Source organism: Mugil cephalus, chromosome 17 (assembly GCF_022458985.1).
Source record: "Mugil cephalus isolate CIBA_MC_2020 chromosome 17, CIBA_Mcephalus_1.1, whole genome shotgun sequence".
Taxonomy (NCBI): Eukaryota; Metazoa; Chordata; class Actinopteri; order Mugiliformes; family Mugilidae; genus Mugil; species Mugil cephalus.
Genome location: NC_061786.1, coordinates 11,343,820 through 11,362,614, shown reverse-complemented (window position 1 = coordinate 11,362,614; position 18,795 = coordinate 11,343,820). Strand labels below are relative to the sequence as shown.

Genomic DNA, 18,795 nt, shown 5'->3' with positions numbered 1-18,795 from the left:
TACTTATTTTAGTGATAACAATGATAAAATAATAATGTGCTTGTCTTTTTAAAAGCTATAGCTCAAACAGTAGATGTTCTGCTATTTCAACAGAGCTAAATCCAGGCCTAGGTTGTATTGATTTATTGACAATGTAAATGTACAATACCAGCAACTGGCAGGAAAATGCTTGAGTACATTTCGAAAGAACAAACAACAACAACAAAAACTAAATAAATAAATAAATAAAAGGTGACTGCCAGTGCCCAACGTACTGTAAGTGTTAACTAAAACTATTCTTATATAATAGAAATATTATTTCAAGATAAAAGTTAAGAAATCACCACAAATGTGGCACGGTGAATATAAAACTGGAAAAAAACTGGAAGATTTTCCTAGGTAAGGAGTAACTGATAACTTCAAATATTTTATCAAGATATGTTAATGATTAGAATTCTACAGGAGGAAAATAAAACTACAACCGGGGCTCACATGGATGAGCTGCTGTTTGTCAGCATAAATGTGTAGATGCTGGTTTATTCGGTTATTTTGGAATATTCTTATTTCATCTCATCTGACAGTGCTGTGTTTTTAAAGTGACTTAATCGGTGGTTTGTGGCAGAATTTACAGTCAGAACATCCACAACTGTGCTGAAACCCTAACAGATATTTATTTTAAAATGCCATTAAGTGAGTTTTCCAACAAAACAAGTCTCAATCATATCTCCGTCGATTTACGTGGCCCAGATCTCTTCAGACGGAGACAATGAGTGGCAATATTCCCAGGATTATTTTCCTCTTAGATTGTCGTACCTCGATGTGGGAATAAAAATGCTTTTATGTGCATACCTACAGTCAAAGCAGCTGCTGACAATACAGACAACGAGGATATGCCGTTCCCACGATCCCAAAAGAACTCACCTTGCACAGGTGAGCTACGGGAGTTTAGCCTACTGGAAGTTATTTGACTGACAGCTGGAAACCAAACATTCGTGTCTGAATCCCGCTCGCTCCTCCCTAATGGGGCCCTCGGCGGCCAATAGCGTGGCTCTGTTGCAGATAGACCCTAGTGTGTCTCCCTCCGGCTCCAGTCCCCGCAGAGTAAAAGTCACGTTGGAAGGAAAAGGGGAGAGAGATATCTACTTACAGCTGCTGTCAGATATCCGATCGCATTCGCATGGCGAGGAGGTAACCTGATCGAGCTGGGAGGAGTGACTTTACCAGGGAAGGCTTGAACAAAAAAAATGTCTTCTTCTTCTGCCGGAGAAGTCACAACAGCAAATGACATCAAGAGGGAAAATGTGAAGGAGGTGCGGGAGTGCATCAAGCTTGTGGCGCTGGACGCGGTGGAGTTGTCCATGGAGCGCACGACTCCCAACACTGACGCGGTGCGCACGGAGCTGTTGGTGAGCGCCGCTTCCTCTCTGGCTTTCTCCCCGGAGCAAGTGGCGTGTGTCTGTGAGGCACTGCAGCAGGGAGGCAATGTGGACCGGCTGGCCAGGTTCCTGTGGTCCCTGCCACAGAGTGACCTGCTTCGCGGCAACGAAAGCATCCTGAAAGCACAAGCCCTGGTTGCTTTCCACCAAGCTCGGTATCAGGAGCTGTACAGTATTTTGGAGAACCACAGTTTCAGTCCGTCCAACCACACCTTCCTGCAAGATCTGTGGTACAAGGCCCGGTACACCGAGGCGGAGAAGGCGCGGGGGAGACCTCTGGGTGCCGTGGACAAGTACCGGATCAGGAGAAAGTACCCTCTCCCCAGGACTATCTGGGACGGCGAGGAGACTGTTTATTGTTTCAAGGAAAGGTCGCGAAACGCGCTGAAGGATCTGTATAATCAGAATAGGTACCCGTCTCCGGCCGAGAAAAGAAATCTCGCCAAGATAACAGGACTCTCCTTGACCCAGGTCAGCAACTGGTTCAAAAACAGGAGACAGAGAGACAGAAACCCGTCGGAAGCACAATCCAAAAGGTAAGGCAATAAAAGAAAGATAAATAAAAGAAAGACCACTGACTTTTTTCTTTCACAGATCTGTTATCGACCAAATTATAAAAATAAAAAAATATCACAATTGTTTTGTGCGTAAAATACGCATTCAAATAACTCCTCGTAGTAACAAAGTTTTTAATGGAGGGGCGTCTGTACTATTCCACCTCGATTCAGTCACTGACAATACTCAGTGTGTTTTGTGATCTAGCGTCGGGTGAATGTGTGATCGGAATCACTAAGAGTTGATAATTAAGAAAGGGTATTTGAAAAAGCGTTTCGAGCACGCCTTTAATGTTTTGAAATATGAGGCTGTTGCCATTGAGATCCGGTTTCAAGTGTGTTGGTGCTAAGGGGCATGGAAACCTTAAGCAACAATATAGCCAGCAACTTACACACTCCAGTGACTGCCAAAGTGGGTAACTTAGATGAAACAATTCAAACGAGAACTTGAATGGTTCATTTCTTCTCATCCATTTGTAGTGTGTGTATGCGCGCGCGCGTGTGTGTCTGTGTGTTCACACTTGCGCTACGTGTGTCCCAGACCAGCACATAAATCATTTTCATGATCACTTTTTTTTCCCTCTCGCACCAAAAGGGGATCTCAAAGCTTCCATCAGCTCCTGCGCTTCATTCCATAATCCTCAGCACAAACAGAAGTGAAATGTGAAGGCTGTTCTTTCATGTTTCCCTCTGTGTGAACAAAGATGACGCACACCTGGTGGAGGTGACCCCTATGTCTCTGTCTCGAACACACACGCACACACTCATAGGACGCACACTCCATTATAAATCCATTTTAAATCGTCGGCAAAAGTATTCTGAAACAGGGTTTAAATCTGTTTATATCCAGGCTTTCTAAAACAAAGACTGCTGCCTTAACTTGTCTTTATATATTTCTCTGGTCGTGGTGGGTTTACGTGTTTGTGCGTGTGTTGGGGGGAGTTCAGGGGGTGAAGAAGTGCAGCTGTTTTAAACATTTCTTTTAAAGGGGTAAATAAAAATACGTCCACGTTGTTTTTAAAAGATCTTCCTACTTGAAATCTGGAAAATAAAAAAATAAATACGTATTTTTAATTCATACCATCAACATTTTAAATTGTGGGTGAGAAACAAATAGCCACTCTGAACCATTTGTTCCGTCACGCCATCCACGCTGCTGGCATTTTGTCACACCAGAATTTATTGCGCCAAATGGTGGCACGGTTGTTGACGTTGATTGGTTGTTGTCAGTGCAGCTCTCCATGAGGTAAGAGGTCCACACATTCACAAACACAGGGAGCTCTTTAAAGCTGTGTAATAACACAGCAACAAATGTGCCTGCCCTGGGCTGTAGGCAAGACACGGGTGGAAATAAATTTTGAAACATACAAACTTACTCTTATTGAAACGGTGTTCAGTGTGTCTATTCCCCCAGAAATATTTAATACTTGTGATTTTCAAGCTAATTCTGTTTTGATCACTTTTAATGTTGCCTTTTTGTTTATATGGAGCAAATCTAAAACTAAGGTGACAGGTTTTGTTGAGTTTCCTTGAGGAGGTTTCATCCAAGATGGGAAAAAAAAATAATAATAATAAAAAAATAAAAGCTTTTTTTCCTATTGTTTTATGACACTTGCTATTTTCCTATCTTTTTCCACAGTGAATCTGATGGAAACCACAGCACAGAGGATGAGTCCAGCAAAGGCCAGGAGGAGCTGTCTCCTCGCCCTCTCTCCAATTCTTCAGATGGAGTGATAAGCCACGGGGCTCTTCCTATTCAAACGGGACCTCTGGACAGTGGGGTGGTCATCCAACAGATTGGGGACATCAAGATGCCCCCTTGCTCCAGCAGTGGTGGCCTTTACAACGGTAGCCTGGTGACCAGCAACACGCCCTCCACCGTCTTTCACAACGGTGGCTCGTCTTACCTCCACTCACCTGGAAACATCCTCTTCAACGGGCTCAATTTGGGCATCCAGCCCTTGGCTTTCAACCCGCTGAGGTCGTCGGGAGGGGTGCTGCTGGGGGGCTCTGGGGTGGACATGCAGATGCAGACAGAGCAGGAGAAAGGACTGGGCAATGCCGAGGAGTCCACCATGCAGTACGCCTCCTACCCTGGCTGCGTGAACGGAGCGGAGGTGAAGCTGGAGGGGGTTCACACCATCGCCGCCCAGAACGGAGGCTCGTCTGTGCTGACGTTCAGCTCCCCGTCAGGTGCTCTGCAGCTGGGTGGCTATAGTTTGGTCCAAGTACCAAGTGGAGTCTCTGACACCGATGGCAGCTCATTACTCAACAACGATGTAGGTCTTCCTCCCCTGCAGCTCTCCTCTGCCTCTTCTTCCTCAACAATTACACAACAAGGTGGGTTCAGGAAACAATTGACTCTGTTGCAGTGTTTGCTTTAGAAATATGTGGAACTAGCAACAACGGCACAATCAAATGAATAAATATACTTTAAGTCTAAATAAGGAGATAGATATGATATCTAATAAGGGATATATTATAGAGGTATTAATTCTAGTGTAGTCTTATATCAGCCTGTTACCAGCTCTGTTGATAAGAGGTCAGTCAGTGCTGCCCTTTGCCCTCCTTAAATGTTTAAGTGCAGTGCTACACGTCTCTGGTGGTTTGTCAACAGCTCTCTACTTTGCCCACCCAATATATCTTGGTTGCTTTACTGGCTTGTCCGTGTTTGGGCTATAGCCCAAGGGCCTGATAGTCCACATAACACAGAGCAGAAGGAACAGGGAAAGGACACACACACGCTCACGTAGACGCATATATATAGAAGTGGTGGTCCTTTCAAAACCCCAGAGATGATTAAAAACAAGTTCCAAAGTCACCATCACTCATCATCATTACACTCTTGATCTCCAAAGCAGGGAGGGGAAATATGTTTCAGACAATCAGAGGCCATGAAATGCACCAACAGGGGATAAGCCATTACAGCACTTACTTTGACATGAAGCAGAGATTCTGCACCAGCACGAATAACAAGGAAAAAGCTGAAAATCGCAGTTTGCTGTTGAGTCATGGCAGGCTATTGCATGTGTTCTCTGGGGCACTCTGGGGTTGAGTTTAAAGTGCACAGAGTGTGTGAGACACACAACAGCAGTTTCGGGGCATAGGCCTGCTGTTAGAAGTGGGAAGGGGATCTGGCAGCGGGAATGGGATCCACTGTAGGCACCCTGGAGGTATACTATATGTATTGATCTATTGTTGTCTCACCTCAGGTACCATGCCTTTAAATAATGTAGCAGTGAGCTCTTCCAGTGACGACTCATTCCAGCAGCAGGACAAGCTGACCATGACATCGCTGCATCACAGTACGGTCCTGTACAGCATGAGCAGTGCTGGCCAACCGTCCATCAAAAAGGAGCCTCTGGAGGGAGGCGTTTACTCCTCGTACCACCACGGCCTCCACCTGGACCCCAGCGGTCAGATCAGCTACACCACCCCCAGTTCAGAGGAGATTTCCTCCAGCCAAGGTTCAACCTCGACCACTGAGGTCACCGCTGTCAGCTCGTCCAGCCACGAGCCCGAGGTCTACACCACGCTCACCGTCAGCACGCCCCTGATGGCCCAGACGGACCCCAGCAACCACCACCTACAGCCCACAGAGTACCTCGGCGGCCACGAGGTCCGGGGGGGCGCGCCCCCACACCTGATGGGCCCCGGCATGAACAGCAACTACATGAACCTTTCAGAAAGCAAGGTGGACGGCTCGGGTTCGGGAGGCATGAATGAAATGGTGCGGGCGATGTGTGGGGAGATGGAGGCCGCGGAGGGGAAGGAGCTAGCCAAACTACAGACAGTGCAGATGGACGAGGACATGGCTGACCTTTAACCTCAAACCTCTCCCCTCACAGAAGCACTCATGTCCGCCCAAGCAGAGATGTGGTGAATCTTTATACTTTTGTGTGTGTGCGTGTGCGTGCGTGTGTTTTCTTTTTTTAAACCATTCATTTCCTTTAAATGTTAAATTATTTTTTGTTCATTTGACTTTTACAATGCACTCTAGTCAGAGGAGAAGCCTTGTGGGTGGGCTTTATCAGTTTATCACAAAAAAAAATAAAAGAAGCCTGTGACACGTTTTAAAAACCCCCGTTCACGAGACGAAACATTACGACTGTTATGTGCTAACAGAAGAAGTCGCTGTACGTATTTGAGCCATGTTTAAATGTGCATTTTTATAGACAACACCTGCTACTTCCTGTTGAGTGGATTTGATGTGCAGGAGCAGGTGCTGGAATTCCACGGGTCATGTGACCGGGATGTTCCTCCAAACTAAATGCGTCATCTGGGTCAAACCAAAAAGGTCATTCTGGAAGTGGAGGGAGGGAGAGAGAGGGGGGAGAGAGTGCCTCTGTGAACATGGTCAGTCAAACAGCAACAGCCTCACTGAAGGACTGGAGCACGTACAGAGAATAGGTCAATAAACACACGAAGCTGCTGATTTAGGAATAAGTGTCCTTCAGTAAGCACTTTAAATTCTCCAAATGCCTCTCAAATCACTGCGAACCCCTGCTTCCGTGCTTTAAACCACACCAAATGACTAAGGAGTTCCGAACATGGGAGGGGAGTTTAAGACGAATGTGCCTTTCTGTTATGTAAAACACACCGCGGCGTTGCTCCGTTTTGGCGTTTGCACTACCATAATCAAACGGGCTTTGTGTCGGAGGGCATGCCACATGTGACACACCTCAACAAATGCACACTATCTCAGCAATGACTCCTATTTCAAGCCTCACCATCAGCCAGTGAGACGAAGATATGAATGATGATCCAAAGGTCGCGCTGCCGGTAAACATCTTGTCCATCATGTGTTGTTTATAATGCTGCAACTCACAGTATGTTAACTAGATGTGACGACGCTGTACTATATCACGTTTCATTTTGATGTGTCTCTCCAAATGTCAGTGTGTATGCTTGTGCAAGAAAAGGAACAAAAGTACAGACGTTACATATCTTCTTTTTTTTTTTATAGTCCCACCTATTAAAAAAAAAAAAAAAGAAAGATTGTAATCACAGTGTTTTGGACACTAGTGCCTTTTTTACTTTTTTTGTTTTGTGAATAACACTAAAAGTAAGCCCAGCTGTAGCTCTTGCGTCGGCGCACACAGGCAGTAAAATATAGCAGCTTCGGAGATTTACCACCGCCGCCATCGCTGGCACATTTGTTGGGTGTCAGTTGAGTGTGAGCGTGGAGCCCATTTGTCAAGTGCGCTTTTCACAACAGGAGCCTCAAGTTCTTGCTGTCACACATGACCATAATAGCACATTTCAACCTTACAGCCAACGCACACCGTACACATTTATCAGTGAATCTCATGTCGTCATGCTAGTGGACTTGTAACACTTTTCCTTGTCAGGATTTTACGGCACCGAGCTGAGTGGACATTTCAGTGAAATCATCCTCAGTGCTTTAATGTCATTCACCAAAAACATAAAGTTGTGGGCAAATAGTAAAAAAGCGATGGTCTTTTTTTTTTGTTTGTTTTGTTTTTTAAAATCTTAGTTTGAATTATATGTTTGTTATCTGAAATTATGTGAATGTATTTTTCTAAATCTCCATACTGCAATAAAAGTTTATATTTATAAAAACATATAAGCAGGTTTTTTTTTTTTTCATTCTTTATTGGGAATTTATGTTTGAGACGCCTGGTAACTTTTTAAAAATGATCTCTCCTTCAAGATTTTAGCAACACAACATGTCTGTGATGAAATGTAAGTTTATGACAGACTGAAAAACACATGTCCGACGTTTAAAAGTCCCGTGTATCCAAACTGTGAGGACATGGGACAGAGAAACTGGCATATGCTGTAATCCAGCAACCCCGGTGCAGCCCTCTGCAAACCTGCGGTGATCGTTTGCACATGCCTGGCAACCTGGAGTTCATTAGGCCTCCTTTTCTCATCTCAGCCCCTGTAATTCAAATAAACAGCAATGAGATTTCCAGAGGTAAAGCTCCTTTTGGGTGGGGGGTCCGGAGCTCCGCACAGCTTGGTCCAATCCGATGGCCTTTTCCCTGAGCGAAGGCCAAAAAGCCCCCACTCCCAGCTACAACATGTGGAAGAATGAATCTCAGGCGCTGTCACTCACAGACACTCTGTCCAGAAAGGAGTCTCAACTCCTTCAGGCGATTCTCTGGAAACGCGCAAAAATCCGCCCCAATACTTGTTTCACTCAGTGGGCATCTGACCAAACCAGCCCGGAGAGATAAGATGGAGACAAAGTTTGACAAATGGATGAACAGCAGGGGATTTTATTTAATTCACAGCGAGTCTGCGGTGGATTATAGGAGTTGTCCTCTCGAACGGATCCTGGCTACAGGAGTTATATATGATCTAACTGATGACCTAAATAAACAGAGGCTGTTTGTCTGTGCTCACTGTTGAGGCACCAAGAGGGAGAGAAGAAAAAATGGCAGAGACTATCGGGAAAGGGAGGGAGAGGCAGGCAAGCGGGATAAGGTTACCTGTGCACAGGTGACCTCGTCGCCATGGGCAGTGGATTAGCTGATTGTTAGGTATCGGGTAACTCCTCCTGTAATATTGAAGAGGGTGAAAACAGCTTTGTTGGAGCCCAGAACAATATCCCATTTGCTGCAGGAGCCCATGCTCTGTGGGTCTCACGGGGAGGGGGGGCACAGAGAACTCAAATCCACCTTTGTGTATTGTACCTACGAATTAGACTGAAAAGGAGCACAATTGCTGCCACAAAGATGTTGTGTTGTACATTTTACATGAGGACTTTCACGCCACGGCGTTTTACTGACTTTTTACTTTTTTTTTTTTAGATTTTACTGTGTGAAAACCAGGACATCCCCACATTTAAGTAGCAGCATTTTGTCCACAATTTTAAAAGCTGAACGTTAAACATTCTGCAGTAAAAAATGGGAGGGGAAAAAAAAAGGAAAAGAAGGAACTCCCCCAGAACCTTGGCCTTATTAAAAACACTGACCTCTGATCTTTCAGATGGTTTCAAAGCTGACATTTAATGCGGCGCAGCAGACTGCAAGCCATATGTAACATGACCTGGGGAGCACGGCACTCCACTGCTCCACGTCCCACTAATGAGAGGGCAGGGGTCAGCGGGTACCAGCCAGCTCACACAGGCCCACCGTACTGGCCAAGCTCGGCCCTGGCAGAAACAGAATCCACTGGCTCTGAGTGGGATGTGGAGAGTAGGTAGTAGTGTTTATATAAACTATGGAAGGGAAATAAATGCCCTCGGAGGGTTTACTTTTTCTTCCTTAGTTGTTGCTTGGCAGAGGAGGAGGTATGTGCACATGTCTGCTGCATCATCCAGTGTGGCAAGAGGAAGATGCTGCCAGCATGATTCGCTGGTTTGTTCTGGACTAGGAGAGGAAACATAACTCATATGGGCAGTTTTAAGTTTGCACGTGTGGGTTTGTGAGTCTCTGTCTCTAGTCTCTCTCTCTCACACACACACGCACAGAAAGAGAAAGAGAGAGAGACAACAGCTGGGAGGCAGTGACATGTCCACACCACAGTGGTCAAAGGTATTTCCCAAAGTGAAAAACACCACTTTGTAACAGGAGCACAGCGCATGAGGACTGACATGGCCAGTGAAGATCACGGACACACACACACACACACACACCTGCTGCACAACCGCGTGACTCCTAAATCATCACGAATAAGAAACGCGTCCTCCCAGGAGTTACATTTTGACTGCCGTGATCGCATTGTCATGGCGCCCCCTCCCTGCCAGCGCGGACACATCGTAGCCGCGCATCCCGTTTTTAAAACCGTCTCCTTTGCTTTTGTTGATCTGTTTATCTGTTTTTGTGCCCGTCCTCGCTTGTTTATTTACCCAAGCCCCGCAGGCGAGAGAGAAGAAGAGTTTCCCTAAAAACAAATGCGCTCATCCACGTATGCCCGGGGTGTGTTTACCGAGCAGAGCGCAGTAAAAAGCCAAAGCCGTAATTGCATATTTGCGGAGGTGGTCCTCTGAGGAAATGCGTAATGATTTTGATGGGGGGGCTAACCCCAGTGCACTTGTACTAGGTCTAATTTTCCAACATGACAGGAAACTCTGTTAAGCTGATAATTGCAGCTCCAATTTCATTTAACTCACTCATGTCAACAGTTGTGTTTTGTTTTGAGAGTAGGAGCTGGGGTTTTTTTTCTACTGCCGCTCACCTCAGCTAATAAACCCCTTCAGGTTTTAATTAAAGACACATTCAGGACATCTTGAATTTACCAGAAATCCTAAACTGATGACAAAACACTGATTATATTCATTTATCTGAATGCAGTGAATCAACCATAGCACACACACACACAAAATATGTTCCTGCTGCAAAAATTTTGCGACACGTAGCCTATCCGTATCCGAACAAAAATAAACCCACAATTGTCTTTGTTATTTGGGGTTTAAATTAATAAACAGTACAATTACAATCATTTTAATGTAGTGAGGAGTTTCCACCTAATGTCACAAACGTCCGGCCTTCAAAAAAAAAAAAAAAAAAAAAATGTAGGAGGAAATTTGACATTTTTCACTTAATTTAAACAGTATCAGCTTTGTTCCAGTCGATACAGCTGAAATAGCACTTTGAATTCAGATAGAGTGAAAACCATCTGTTCAGTGAGCCAGTGGCCGTTTCAGTTTTCCTTCACATTTCCCAAAAAAAAAAAAAAAAAAAAAAAAGAACCCTCCAATAGGAAACATGGTCGTTTTTGATGATGACATTTTTATGAAGTGTTTTCTAGTCTTTTGAGTTTTCTTTCTCTCGTTCCCTCTGGTTGGATAGTAGGTGCCATCGCTACTACTTTCATGTATTTTTTCCGCCCAATGTGATGTGAAAGTCAGTGTGGTAGATATTGCAGCTAGCCTACTACTGGTGGACTGATTAATAAGCCCCTATCCTGAAGTGGAGTAATTCCTTATGCAGACACCAGCACAACTAAGATTAAATCAGAAAGGCTGAAATGTTCCTTAAGGTGAAACGACTCATTTTAGATTTTACAGAAACGTAAAGGAAATTGAATTGTGTTTTTTTTTTTTTTTTTTAAGTTTTTTTTGTTGTTGTTGTTTTAAAGGTAAAAGGCACGTGAGTTTGAAGGAGAGAGAGAGAGAAATCTGTAACAAGACTAAGGAATCCCTGCAGCGTCTTTATGAAACGAGTAACGAGTGATAGCTGAGTATTGCATTACTCGTCCGGGTACGAGGAGCCCGGCGCTGGCCGAGCAGAGGCGGAGAGTCCACATCTTGAAATAATCTCGCCCCCCGGGCTGCTCGGGTTAAAGGAGGAGGCGCGGCGCAATGTGGTAGAGATATTAGAGAAACCCGAGAGCAGCTCATCAGACAGCTCATTTACTGAAGCACTGAGGTTTTACACAGGCTGAGTGCAGCCATAGACCCCAGTCTGTGTCCACCTAGCTCAGCATTTGAATCAGGGGCTTTCAGCTCAGTCCTTCTCAGCAATGTTTTTTTTTTCTTTTTTCTGCACTGCATTGAAATTGAAAATTAAGTTTATTAATATTTAACATTATATAGTAACCGTTTTATTTCTCACATTAAAGAGACAGGCCTTTTCCGTCACAGCCTGTGTTCGGGTTTGGAAAAGTGAAAACAATCTAAATGAAATAAGAGGATTTTCAGGCAATAATGTGACATTTCCTGCGGCTGAAGTTTAATTTCAGCACGGTGAGAGACCTGCTACTCACAGAGGAGGACGACGGCACTATGTTTCTGAACGAATGGGCTGCGTAAAACACGGAAATCTGACAAATTACTGTATTTATTTTTATTATTATTATTATTTTACACAGCCAACAGTGGAATAAATATGCCCTGACAGGAGTTGTATCCAAGAGACGTGGATTCAAATTGGTTTATTTTTAGTAGCCAAAGGCTTTGCCGTTCACATTATTTTTAAATTTTATTGTTTTGCTTTTCTAACATCTTTGTCAATAAAATCGTAAACTATAAACTGCACGTCCTCTGTGAAACTCTTTAGATCTCTATTCTCTGTTTTTTTTTCTCTCCAGCTGACCGACAGCTATTAACAAACAAAATTAAAAGAAAAGAAGAAAAAGCTCACAGCATTTTATTCCTATAATAAATATCCTTTGGAGAAAACTCCTAAGAGGTTGTGTGTGAAATTGTTTAAAGTTAAATATTATTTTCGAGGCCGAGTCGTCTTCCATGTGACATATTGAAAGGGGGTTTAGTTACAGACTATGGTGCAGATAAAGAAATGTGATCTATATGGCTCAAACCAACAACTGCACCACCAAGAACCAGTGTCGCAGGGAACTCATTTACTAATGGATTGGTTTAGTGTTTCACCCCACAGAAAACACTGGAGCCAGTGCGGTGCCCGTCTAATCCCTGAAATATAAATGTGTGCTGCAGTCTAGAAAGACTTCTTCAAAAACGCGTCATGAGGCAGAAACGAGAACAAACACGCGACAAATAAAAGGAGAGAGGGGCGGCTTTTATTTATCAAAATTTAGATCTAGACTAAAAAATAAAACAAAATAAATAAAAATAGGCAGCTAGGTTTAATTAGTTGAAATGACAACTCTACTGTGCCACTGTGTAGAAGGATGCGCGGTGTGTGTGCTACTGAATTTGTGCTTGGTGTTTGTTGTTTCCAGTCCTGAAGATGTTTGGCAAATTGTCTTGCAAGCTAAGACCATGTGGTATTTCATATCAGCCCCTCTCCCTCCCTCCCACTCTCCCTCCCTCACACACACACTTAGACACACACACTTAAGTGGCTGGTTTCCTACTGGTGGTCTATGGCCCATAACACGTCTGGCAGGTACTATAGGTTCCTCATATAAAAGACGTGCGTAATGGCACGAAATGGACAACCCTATCATAGCAACTTATTAAATTATATCACCTCATAAAATAAACGCCTTCGGTAATTAATAGACCATCAAAGGCGGGGGATACAACAAAATGTTCAATCTGCGTGTAATTAGTGGTGGGCGCAGCATACGCCGCGACATGCAGTGGTGGTAAATGAAAAGGTGAGGAAAAAATAAAAAATAATAATTCAATTAAGAAATCACATTTTCATACGTTAGTTTTCATAAAATAGTAAATATTACGTTTAGTTTCTAGCTGCTTATCTTGCTGAGAGCTTTTGAAGTGTCTTCATTACAGATGCTTCACTCTTAAGATGTGTATAAACTTTGCCTTCACGAATCAAAAGCTTTGTGTATTTGCGGGTTTACGCTCCACTGACTGTGGTTACTGATAAGGTGTGGAGAAGCCCTGTGCGGTTTGTCCAACGTGGGGAGTCTATATAGTCGCCGTTTAAAGAAGACATATATTCAGAACATGTTAATACGGCTTTTTTAAGAGGTCTGTAATAATTGATTAGTGTTTAGGTGCTGCTCCGCTCCCTCAGATGAAGCGCAAGAGGGACTGTGGGGGCGGGAGGTGGGAGCGCTCCTATTTCAGCCCCTGACGCACTGCCTCTGGGGAGGAAACGGAGCTGCAAACTCAGTCCTGCTCTGCTGTACAGGGTGCAGGGCAGAGGGAGAGCCAATCACCGAAACGCACAGGCTCCCTTTAAGCCTGACATATCTCCAACAGGAACAAATTGTCCCAACAATCAACATCCCAATCTGCTGCGCGCATCAGGGGCCGGAGTGGAGTGGATAGCCCATAGGCCTGTGCTGCGCGGACTGCCGCCGTTGGATTGCATTAAGACTATACGACTATAATCAAAATAAACGACAGCTATCGCTTTGGATATCGGCGTTTCGGGCGGAGGAGTGAGTTCGGACATCATGTCTATATTACCGTCCTTCGGGTTTACGCAGGAGCAAGTGGCGTGCGTTTGCGAGGTCTTGCAGCAGGGAGGAAACCTGGAGAGGCTCGGTCGCTTCCTGTGGTCTCTACCCGCTTGCGATCACCTCCACAAGAATGAGAGCGTCCTCAAAGCCAAGGCGGTGGTGGCCTTTCACCGGGGGAACTTCAGGGAGCTTTATAAGATCCTGGAGAGCCACCAGTTTTCACCGCACAACCACCCGAAGCTGCAGCAGCTCTGGCTGAAGGCGCACTACGTAGAGGCGGAGAAGCTGCGCGGCCGGCCGCTCGGAGCTGTAGGGAAGTACCGGGTGCGGAGGAAATTCCCGCTGCCCCGCACGATATGGGACGGCGAGGAGACCAGCTACTGCTTTAAGGAGAAGTCCAGGGGAGTACTGAGAGAGTGGTACACGCATAACCCCTATCCGTCCCCGCGAGAAAAGAGGGAGCTGGCCGAGGCCACAGGACTGACCACCACGCAGGTCAGCAACTGGTTCAAAAACAGACGGCAGAGAGACAGAGCTGCAGAGGCGAAGGAGAGGTACGTTTATCTGTCACAGCCTCGGCGCTGCTGGTCGCCCTCGATGGAAAACGTTTCACTGTTTAACATGTTTCAAGAACAAATTAAAGTTAGTCAAAGCCTGGGAGAAGTATTTTCAAACTGTGGCTACGAGCAAGAAAAATATGAGAAATAAAAGACGCAGTGCTCTGACAGTATCGTTAAAGCAAGAGAAAGAGGACAGAGCAAAGAAAGAGCCGCGAGTTAGGCGTAATTAATTTTGGATACGTTTCCAAATAGACATGTCGTGATAACAGTGGATGTATGTAAACAGTAGCGTGCTGTTATCAAATGACGGACTCTCCTCTGACTTGTCTTAATTGGAATTGTGGCCTAATCCACATTAAATAAAAATAATAATAAAAAAATAATAATAATTATAAAAACAGGGATTTGGATATACAAATAATACCGTGGGGTATTTGTTAATTCTGACAAAAGGGAATGTGACCACATATGTGGATAACTGTGTTGACTTAAGCTATGTGTTAAAGGTTAAATTAAGCTGAAGCGGAATCAACACGCAAACAACACACTACTTTTAAAAGAATCAGCAAATTATAACTCCACATGAAGTGAAATTAAACACGGAACAGGCTTTTTAAATAGAAGTCTTGTGTCTAGATTTTCGACAAGGCCTATTTTCTGTTGGGAAAGTAGAATAATCACTTTTGGTTTGTACACAGTATTTAGGCCTATGCCAGTCTCTTAAAATGTTTGTTTTACATCACTCATCTAGAGTCATCCTTTAAATTACGAGTACCTACTCTGATTTTCCCCTTCTTTTTCTTCTTCTTCTTCCCCTTCATTTCCAGAGAGAACAGTGAAAACAGCAACGCAGGCGGCAACAAACAGAACCAGCTGTCCCCTCTGGACGGAGGAAAGTCTCTCATGTCCAGCTCGGAGGACGAATTTTCTCCACCTCAGAGTCCCGACCAGAACTCAGCGCTTTTGCTCCAGGGTAACATGGGCCACCCCGGGGCCTCCGCGTACTCCATGTCCGGGCTGGGGGGCCCACAGCCGGTGCACGGCATGCACGGACATCCACACCAACTGCAGGACTCCTTGTTGGGACCTCTAACCTCCAGTCTTGTGGATTTGGGCTCTTAAAGAGGCCGCCAGATTATTATATTTTACAAAAAAGAAGACAGAACGCGAAGAAGACTGATAAGTGTATCGGATTGAATACATGTATGAAATAACACTATAGTAGCCTACCTTATAATATAGACTGACTTGTCTGTCGTTAAATTTGGTTAGATCAAAACTCCTTAATGCGCTTAACCTATATATCCCCACTGACAGGAGGTTTTCTCGTCTCCTGCACACGAACACACAAACAGGACCTTTCTGAAACTCTTAATTCAACGGGACACTTAACTGGACTGCCCATTTTGCTTAATTTATGATATTTTGTTAAGATTACGAAAGAATAATGGCAACTTCCTGCGATGGAAACTAAGAGGTAACGTTTTCCCTAGACTCATGGTAATTAGTTTCCAATAAAACAAAAGTAATACATTTGTCTCTGTGTTATTTGTGTTTTTAAGGAAATAAAATAGTCATTAATGTAGATTATTCGCCCCAAATGTATTCAAATCAAATGAAGCAAAGAGTGATCATTTTTCTTTTTTCTTTTTTTTGAACGTGCACGACTTTTAAGAGTATGTGCTTTAAAAAGTTGAAAAATATGCTTTACGGATACAGCCTAAACAAATCTACGTTGGTGGGATGTGACTCGGGAAATATTCTGAGTCATTTTGCAGGAAAGATCAAATCCAGCTCCACGGGTTCTTTGGTTTTTAAACAATAAACCAAGAGTCATAAAGGGAAATTCAATTTAATACAAATGTGAGTCAACATCAGCAGCTGTCCGTCAGGAGGATGTTGTGTACACACGAAGCCGCTCTGGTTGCTTAGAAAATCGTCTCTGTTCCATAATACAATGTTTGGCCAAAGGAAAGAGTTTTTTTTTTTTTTTTGTTATTTTTTTTTTTCTCGTCATTTTTGGCCCGAGTGCTGCGGATCATTGGCTTTTTGTTGCCGTGTTTTCTTTGCTCTCTCCGAGAGTTTGTTCTGTCGGTTCCGGGCCATGGGAAAGAGCCACCACTCAGACTTTACCAGCTCTGGATTTCCACAATATATATATATGTATATATATACACATATATATGTATATGGCTGATATTACTGGCTGATGATATATACAGAATTTAAACAAAACAAAACAAATTATGAGGGGTGCAATCAGATTACAGGATTTGTAGACAATCCTATATAGACATAATAATAATAATAATAATAATAATAATAATAATAATAATAATAATAATAAAGCAGTCTATCTTTTTTTGTGGGACAGAATCTGTATTTTAGTGAGGACAGCTCTCTTGTCCCCCGCCCCCCAAAACGCTCTCTTTTGGGCTCATGTCAGGGTAAATTGTTTTGAGCAGAGAGCACCGAGGATTTCCTGAGCATAATCTGAAACAGTCGCCGCTTGCATTACTGCCTGATTGCGAAGATTGCAGGGGCTGCAGGGGCTGCAGCGCCCTGCTTCAGTGGAGGGACCTTCAGAGGTATTCTGCATCCCGGAGGCCTCACTCTCACTCTCTCAGCATATCATTTCTACTCAAACACCACGCCTGCGCTTTCCCCCCCGGACTACAGCCCCCGATATCACACACAGTTTTCCATATGGCCGTGAGTGACTGATGTGTCTGGCTGTCCTCAGCAGACCTTCAAATCAACAGGGTTTTGGTCAGTGGTTCGTTTAATCTAATTTGGTGGAAGGTATTCTGGTATTTGGATTTAGTAAAAGTAGTTACAAAAAAAAAGGGATCTTTTTATGAGGAATGGCCGCAGATTGTGGTTTATTGACTTGTCAACAGTACATTAATGTTGTCTGGAGCTAATATGGACTAATTCATGAACTGAAATGCGTCATAGTCTATTAAGAAATCATATGATTTGTATGTAAACATTAGTCTGCAATACTCCCCCTTGGCTTGATGTGGAACTTTTCTGACTAAAAAAAGCAGAAGTTGGAGAAAAGATGGAAATACTGAGTTCATCTTCTCATGGTGAAAAGCTGAGGGAGAAACAAGCCCTCGTTTTCAGAGTATTAAGCTCTTCAGTGAATTTCCCCAGTGACATTAAACAAGTGGTGTGAATGCAAGAAGACTGAGACTGCGATTAGAAAAAGCGGCAGAAGAAAATACAAAATATGTGCAATGATTTACAGTCCATCTTAGATGCAAAATGGCCACAATAGTATAGTATATAAATATATATGTATAGTAAATTTGTATTTAAAAGCCTCAAGAATTGAATTTCTAACAGAATATTTAGTGGTGGAGCCCATTTGAGCCCAGGACAATTAGATTTATCACGAATGCAAACATAAAAATAGTTTAACTTGTCTGTAATCGCATTTATATATGTATATATTAAAAGAAAAGAAAATGTACAACTGAAAGTATCCCACAGCACTGCTCATATGCATCACTCACCAGAGGTCAGCAGAGAGCACAGGTCCTGCAGATCAATGTATCTGCCTGAAAACGGCACGTGTCCCTCCCTCTTGGCACATGGCGCGGCTAAATATTCACAAATTAACAAACAGGTGATCACAAAGCCACCGAAGAGACTCCTCATACCTGTTAATCTAACGACAACGTGTCCGGCAGAGTACAGACACAGCAAGGATTAAACAGGCTCTGTGCCACATGACGCGCAGAGACTCTCAGAGTCACCTTCAGGATGTGCAAGAGACTAAAATCAATCCGACACGGAAACGCAGACGGTGCTTTTAATCACGCTCGAATCCCTCGCTTCCGAATCAGGAGGGACAGAGTCCGCATTAATAAATCTATCTGCTGCATCAGTAGCCGCATTTCCCTCTCATCAGCAACAAGTGCAAGTGGAAGGCCTCCACCCCCACATCCACCCACCCCCCATCTATGGACTAGATGACAAAAGCCGGAGGTAACGTCAGCCTTGAAGCAGGCCGGTGCCAGGAGCGGCAGCTGCTGATGGCAAACAGAGTCGGAGTCATCAAAAGGGTATTTCATTTGTCATAGGCGTAAGTGGCAGTGGCTCTAAATCAACAGCAGGAAGGGCCCTGACGTGTGCAAATAAACATGGAGAGTAGCCCGCATGGGCCTGCGCAGTCCGCCTCAGCTGGGTTAGTGTTTTCTCTGGCACCAGCAGGCACCTCTCGTATGAGGACTGAATCGAAAAAGCTGAGAAAGTTTTGGTTGAATTGCCTCCGCACGGTCTGGTGCCTGCAGGTAGCTTTACTGCACATGGGAGCCGGGTGTGAGACCGTCCCAGGTATCCATAACCACAGGCTGTATGAGGGGTGTGTGTCAGCGGAGGGAGGGAGGGAGGGAGGGAGGTGGGGAGGTGGGGGGGGGCGAGAGTGGGGGTTAGGCGGGTGATGAGGGACAAAAGGATCTTTTCAGGTCTGCCTCAGAGGGGCGGAGG

The 18,795-nt window shown here is 44.3% G+C and overlaps 2 protein-coding genes and 1 long non-coding RNA gene across 3 annotated transcripts; 2 read left to right on the top strand and 1 right to left on the bottom strand.

Moving 5' to 3' along the window:
* Positions 1–923: 923 nt before the first annotated feature.
* On the top strand, positions 924–7,556 carry six4a (SIX homeobox 4a). The gene is made up of 3 exons (XM_047611023.1): positions 924–1,951; positions 3,609–4,309; positions 5,182–7,556. Exons 1-3 carry the CDS (start codon positions 1,224–1,226, stop codon positions 5,793–5,795), a joined length of 2,043 nt encoding a protein of 680 aa, XP_047466979.1. The 5' UTR covers positions 924–1,223; the 3' UTR covers positions 5,796–7,556.
* Positions 5,931–15,217, bottom strand: LOC125023638. Its single transcript, XR_007114657.1, has 2 exons — positions 15,078–15,217; positions 5,931–7,874 (listed from the first exon to the last, which is right to left on the bottom strand). It is a non-coding gene; the product is annotated as an uncharacterized LOC125023638 (long non-coding RNA).
* LOC125023637 (homeobox protein six1b) lies at positions 13,431–15,829 on the top strand. The gene is made up of 2 exons (XM_047611024.1): positions 13,431–14,292; positions 15,126–15,829. The coding sequence occupies exons 1-2, from the start codon at positions 13,733–13,735 to the stop codon at positions 15,418–15,420; spliced, it is 855 nt and encodes a 284-aa protein (XP_047466980.1). The 5' UTR covers positions 13,431–13,732; the 3' UTR covers positions 15,421–15,829.
* The last annotated feature ends 2,966 nt before the right edge of the window (positions 15,830–18,795 follow it).

Bases quoted from the DNA above. Each gene is read 5' to 3' on its own strand.
- six4a (XM_047611023.1), top strand. From the start codon at position 1,224: ATGTCTTCTTCTTCTGCCGGAGAAGTCACAACAGCAAATGACATCAAG. The intron at 1,952-3,608 runs GTAAGGCAATAA...CTTTTTCCACAG, and splicing joins TCGGAAGCACAATCCAAAAG to TGAATCTGATGGAAACCACA. The intron at 4,310-5,181 runs GTGGGTTCAGGA...GTCTCACCTCAG, and splicing joins CTCAACAATTACACAACAAG to GTACCATGCCTTTAAATAAT.
- LOC125023637 (XM_047611024.1), top strand. From the start codon at position 13,733: ATGTCTATATTACCGTCCTTCGGGTTTACGCAGGAGCAAGTGGCGTGC. The intron at 14,293-15,125 runs GTACGTTTATCT...CTTCATTTCCAG, and splicing joins GCTGCAGAGGCGAAGGAGAG to AGAGAACAGTGAAAACAGCA.